The following is a 6436-nucleotide window of genomic DNA, read 5'->3' on the forward strand; positions in this document are numbered from 1 at the left end:
TCAGTTTTCAGAAATTTTCTTGTTTGGGAAGAAGAGACTCATCACTTGGTCACGTATCTGCTTGGTCTTGACACCATATACCAAGGGATTGACTGTAGGAGGTACCAGAAGGTACAAACTTGCAAAAATTATGTGGACGCTTGGAGGTACCTTCTTGCCAATGCGGTGAGTTAGGAAGCTAAATAGTGCAGGTGTGTAGAAGGCAAGAATAGTGCAGACATGGGCAGCGCAGGTGCCCAGTGCTTTAGAACGGGCATTCTGGGAAGAGAGCTGAAAGACAGCCTGGAGGATTTTGATATAGGATGTGGCTATGAGCCCTAGGTCCAATACTGTCACTGAAAGGGCCACTGAGATGCCATATGCTCTGTTAACAAGAGTATTGGCACTGGCCAACTTCACCACAGCCATGTGCTCACAATAGGTATGATTGATGACATTTTTCGTATAATATGGCAGCCTCTTAATGAGAAGAGGACAGGGCAAAATCATAAGGGTAGCTCGGGTCATGCTACCCAGACCCATTTTAATGACCATGGTTGTTGTCAGGATGGTTGTATGACGCAGTGGGATGCAAATAGCTACATACCGATCAAAGGCCATGGCAACTAGGAGGGCTGACTCAATTATGCAAAATGTGTGAATGAAATACATTTGTGCTAGGCAGGTATTAAAGTCAATCCCATGAGCTTCCAACCAGAAGATACCAAGCATCTTGGGGGCTACGGATAAGACAAGACAGATGTCCATAATTGCCAGCATGCAAAGGAAGAAATACATAGGCTGGTGGAGGCTAGGCTCTAGTTTGATGGTGACAATGATTATGCTGTTCCCCAGCAGAGCCAGGACAAACAATAGGCAGACAGGGATGCCAATCCAGCAGTGAAAGTCTTGCAAACCAGGAATACCAACCAGGAAGAAAGAAGAGATGTAGTGATATGTAGAATTGTCTGCCATGTTAAAACTCAGTAAGTTGCATGCTCATGTACACAGGAGCCAGTTAATTCTCCGGTACAAGAAAGCAGTGTAACAGTGATTCTTCTATGGCCCAGCAAGTAGGAAATCCAGACACATTATTTAATAGCCTACCTGGAGGGCAGACTCCTCCTAAACCTCTGTCAGTAATCAGGTATACCACTTCGCCATTCTAAGTTTCAGCATCTTCACCTGCAAATGAGAAGACTGAGTTCACGTCCTTCAGATATTTTTAACTACGTTTTGGAATTGTATTCAATTCTACACTGTAGTTTTTATTTCCTATTAGTATCGGTTAGTAATATAATGGCCTCATTATTATGTCAAAGCCAACATGGATTCTATGAGATAAACAGTTTTAGAGGGAAAAAAAAGTTGTCTTTTCAAAGAAATTGATATCAAGAGTGGATACATATACATAAATACACACACAATAAGTTACAGGTGTTTTAAAAATAATAATATTCATTCATAGTGAGCATATCAAAGTAATCAAGAATGTAGAATAAGATCTTCTAACCAAAAATATAGAATGTACTTATAAAAATTAAAGCTAACCAATGCCCTCTCATTAATCAAAGACAAATTTGTCCCTAATTTCAATAAATTCCTTAAGAAGTCCTGAAGATATAGTGCATAACATAATCATATATACAAAAATTGAATATATTATTTCTTCATGCTGTCAAATGATTTAAAGTTGCTGCAAATAAGAACAATAGTTGTTAATAAACTCACTGTATTTTCTGGAAAGCCCTGACTCCCAGCTGCAGGCATCACTCCTTCTGTCTCTAGCACCTTTCCTGACTAATAATATGAAGGACAAAGCAAGTGCAATTCAGCCTTTTTGGTCTCAGCAGCAGGAGTAGTTTCTTGTGACTCTTGTTCTGACCCTGTCCTTTTGTTTGGTAACTGACCTCTATCATTCTTCCTAGCATCCAGTTTCTTCCTAGTATTATAACTCTGGCATATGCACTTCACTCTTCTTAACATGCTTTTAAACTTAGAATTGCTCTCAGCATCTCAACTTATGGTCCTGAACGCCACTGATGTGAAAACTCAAGATATATTGATAAATACTATTAATGTCAATGATTCTTTATGTAGACATCTAAATCTAAACAATATGTGTGTGTGTGTGTGTGTGTGTGTGTGTGTGTGTGTAGGGGTGTGTGGGGGGTTGGAATGCTCTGCTTATGGTATACACATTCTACTATCAAATGCGTGCTTCTAGGCCTATGTGAATAATATCTGAGGTGTTTCCTTGTTAAAAGTTAAAAAAAATTTCATATGATTCATAAAAATTAAGAACTTAAACTTCAGCCACAATAAAGAAACTCAGTGTTGTGGAAATTACTGCATAAGGGGATGAAGTCTTTAACCCAAGACAAAGATAAGAATTTAGGACAAAACCTGCCAATAATGGACATTCAGAGTATAAAGAGGTTTTAAGTATTTATCAAACTCTTGCTGATTGCAAATTCTCAAATGATTGTTTTCCACTTGGAAATTTGGTTGGCCAAGTTCCATTCTTATATTTGCTTCTGGGAGAATCAAACATACAAAAGGCTAACCCACCTAAGATTGCAAACAATCATAATCACTCTTCATAAACATATGTAAATATTTTAAAATCATATTTTAGTTTTTTATAAACTAACTTACAAGATAGTAACATGTCATCCACACCAAGAGAAAAGCACTTACAAGATCATAACATGTCATCTGTACCAGGAGGAAAGCAGTAAAGTGACTTCTTAACAATGGAAGCTTCCAGTCAGAGCCATAGAATGTGGCACACAAAGGAAATTACGGAGAACTACCCCCAAATTATGGTCTGTTTGTACAGTTACCCCTCTCACCTCAAAGCTTGTCTTCTCCCAGGCTTATTTTGAAAGAAATTTTGAAGAAATGCATTTGTTTCAATAAGGTTATTCTTTATATCTTCAGCGGTCTGCCAGGTACCCCAAATACCTGCTCAGACTTCTCCTAATTTTCTATTAGCAATACCATACCATCTGCTTCTGAACCATATAAGTGCCTTATTTCTTCTGACACCCTGAGCTTTGCTATTATGTCTGTTTCTGAGTCAGTCAGCATTTTCTCTTTCCTGGAACCTGCTACTTCAGAGTAGAGAACTGTATTGGAATACAGTGGTCCTTTCTCTACAGTCTCTTTTGAATACATTATGTATTTTCTATAGAGGTATTGAAATAGGTACACATGAAAATACCCCAGATTAAATTCAGTAAGCTCTCCCATTCTTCTCCATACAAATGTATCTTATTTGTTAGCAACAACAGATATCACCCAGCCATTAGGAAATCTCAGAACTATCCTTGCCTTCTCTATTTCTACCACTCCAGTCAAGCAGCCATGGAGTCTTCATTTCTGTTAAAGGACTTACCATGTGCTCTTCCTGTTTTCACTCGCATGTCATCGCCTTCATCAGACTGTGAATACACAAAGGATGGCACTTTATCTCAATAAATACTCAGTGGATTCTGAAGGAAGATCTGATGTTTCTCTATGTCCTCCACAGTCCCTCAAGAATTTCACAGATTTTTATCTTGCTCTCAAGGCTTCTGACCCACCAGCACAATAACTTATTCATAGTCATTTCCTATCCTTCATTTATTTTAGCTGCCATCTTAGAATATGACTTTTTAAAATAATTTCTGGCCAAAACCAGTTTGGCTCAATGGATAGAGCGTCGGCCTGCGGACTGAAAGGTCCCAGGTTCGATTCTGGTCAAGGGCATGTACCTGGGTTGCGGGCACATCCCCAGTAGGAGATGCGCAGGAGGCAGCTGATTGATGTTTCTCTCTCATCGATGTTTCTAACTCTCTATCTCTCTCTCTTCCTCTCTGTAAAAAATCAATAAAATATATTAAAAAAATAATAATTTCTGATTATGAGTTACAATCTCACAATCCTTGACATATTGTAGGTAATGACTTAAAAATAACTATTAGTCTTTGAAAAATATCAAATTATAATTTCTGCTGAAGTATCTAGACCAATATGCATATCTTGGAATGGTTAAAAAATACGGCAGTGTAGCCATCGGCAATGAGGACTCTGTGGTTAAGTTGGTAGTTATGGTTGCTTTGTAATAGGCTATTTCAATGTTCAGGAGATCCCTCTGGAAGGCTGATGGGTCTCTTAGGAGAAATATGATTGAAGGGAAAAGACGTCTGGGCCAGGATGAAACACAAAGCAATAACAATGTTTCCCCATGGAAAACTGTACTTACATTGAAAACTTAAAAAAAAAATGGTTAATGACTTCTATTTTAGCTCTGACATGCAATCAGCTCAGAATTGTCACTCTTGTCCTGACACGGAAAAGCTAGGTAAACTGAATATCAATGACTTATCTTAAAGCCTTCTTAGAAATGAGGTCACAGGGCAAATCATCCACCTGAAACATAGAGAGACAAGCACATCCAAGGAGGTACAGCTCACAGTATCCAGCTGCTTGGAGCAGAGATCCCTTAAAATTACAACAGTCAACACACTTCACTATGAAATCAGACAAGTTGCTGGGGCTGCATTTAGATTATCATGAGCATGAGAAACTCTATTGTCTTCATTCAGAGGTGTCCCACATATTACATAGACTTTACTTCTAAAAACACCAACAGATTCACAGCTAGGATCAAAGAAATATCAACTGTTGGAAGATAAGTCAATGTGAAACTCTTCACAAACCCTCTGTATAAAAAAAGCTTCCTCTCCAAGGGGAAAAGTCTTAGCTAGAGGGCAATACTGAGACCTTATCTCTTCTAACAGTCAAACATTTCAGCCCATTCCATTCCTTCCTAATCTCATTCTGGGGGATGGAGGGGATATAGTCAATAGAGGATAGGTCATCAAAGAACTAGATTGAAACCACTGAATCCAAAGAAGGGAATATAGGAAAAGAGGGGAGGAAAGTAACACAAATCCTCTACCACCTCAACAAATCTTTAGTATAATGACAGTGGAATACATTAAAACATAACCCTGAGGAGCAGTAGAAAGTGAAATCCCAAAGCCAAGAATAGAGCCATAATCAGGACATTACTAACCCATACATATAATTTGCCTTTTTCCCTGAGTCCATTAAGATCGCTTGATTATATTTAGCTGTCACCTATTTGACTATCATACGGGGGATGATGATTTTCTTTTATTTTATTGAGTATATTAGAGTGATATGGTTTCAATGAAATTATATAGGATTCAGGTGTACAATTAAAATAATAAAAGTGTAATATGCTAATTAGACCAGACTAGTTGTTTAGTCAATAGAGTAGCATGCCTCAAAAGATAGCAGATTGCTATATAGTGGTCCAGAGCCATGTCCAACAGGACTCCTGATTCTATACTGAAATGTGTGGATGAGCCACATCTGGAAAGGCAAGCATCAAAATAGATATCTGGAAAGTGGAACCAAAAAATACCAAGAGTCTTGGGGACAATGCTGGTGCTAACTGCAATGTCTGTGGCTCCCAACATGGCCAAGAAGACATACATAGGCTCATGGAGACTGGGTTCAGATTTGATGATGAGTGAAAGTTCCTATCAAAGCACTGTGGATAGAACAGAATAGAATCCCAATCCAGCACTGTATAGTTTCCAGGCCAGGGATCCCAATAAAGGTCAGCACAGAGGGCATGAACATGGTGTCATTGGAATGGGCATGGCAGGTCAGGGTCCTTCCTTGCAAAGGAGCCAAATTTGGCAAACTGTGATTCTCTGTACTGGTCTATGACCTATTCTCAACCAGTCACACAAATATTGAATGACAGAAATAGGAGAATCAACCTCAGCAGCTTATTTAGCATTTTTTAAATGAATGAGTGTTCCACTTCTATGGGAACCTATGCACAGGTGACCCATTTCGCCTCATTTGGATATACCAATAGAGACGTCAAAGGGTACTTTATTAAGAAGAGAGGAGACACAGAAGACAAACAGAATGCAAGAATCACACAGGTTTATTTACCAGAGAGCTGATAGGCTTCAGTCCTTGGCAGGCCACCCGGAGACACTTGCTGACAGAGACACACGGAGGTTGTCAGATACGCAGCTGCAGGTGCTCGGTCTCTTGACACGAAGAGAGGCCTCTAACAATCTGGGCTCAGGAGCAGAGCAGGAATGGCAGGTTCCAAAGGGGTAAGGAGAACGTCTCGTCTGTGGAGGGCAGACAGGCATCTGGCTGCTGGTGTGAAGGTCCTTCTTTTATACCCAATGGAGGGGCGTTTTCAGTGTCTTATATCAGTCTGCTCCAGTGGTGCCTTCTGGGCTTATCGGGGTACACATGCAGGGGGCTACAAAGTACTTATCAGGATACACACGCAGGGGGCTACAAAGTACTTATTGGGATACACACGCAGGGGTCTTATCGTGGTACACACATGTAGGTTAGGTTTCACTTCTAATATTCACCTCCAACACAAAATGGAGTTTTGCTTATA

At 39.6% G+C, this 6436-nt stretch overlaps 1 protein-coding gene across 1 annotated transcript; it reads right to left on the minus strand.

The window, feature by feature from the left end:
- Nucleotides 1-954, minus strand: LOC118663022 (putative olfactory receptor 52P1). The gene has a single exon (XM_036322287.1). It carries the CDS (start codon nucleotides 952-954, stop codon nucleotides 1-3), a length of 954 nt encoding a protein of 317 aa, XP_036178180.1.
- Between the last annotated feature and the right edge of the window lie 5482 nt (nucleotides 955-6436).

The sequence above is a fragment of the Myotis myotis genome, unplaced genomic scaffold (assembly GCF_014108235.1).
Source record: "Myotis myotis isolate mMyoMyo1 unplaced genomic scaffold, mMyoMyo1.p scaffold_m19_p_10, whole genome shotgun sequence".
Lineage (NCBI taxonomy): Eukaryota > Metazoa > Chordata > Mammalia > Chiroptera > Vespertilionidae > Myotis > Myotis myotis.

Excerpts from the sequence above, each read along its gene's own strand:
- LOC118663022 (XM_036322287.1), bottom strand. The coding sequence starts at position 954 with ATGGCAGACAATTCTACATATCACTACATCTCTTCTTTCTTCCTGGTT.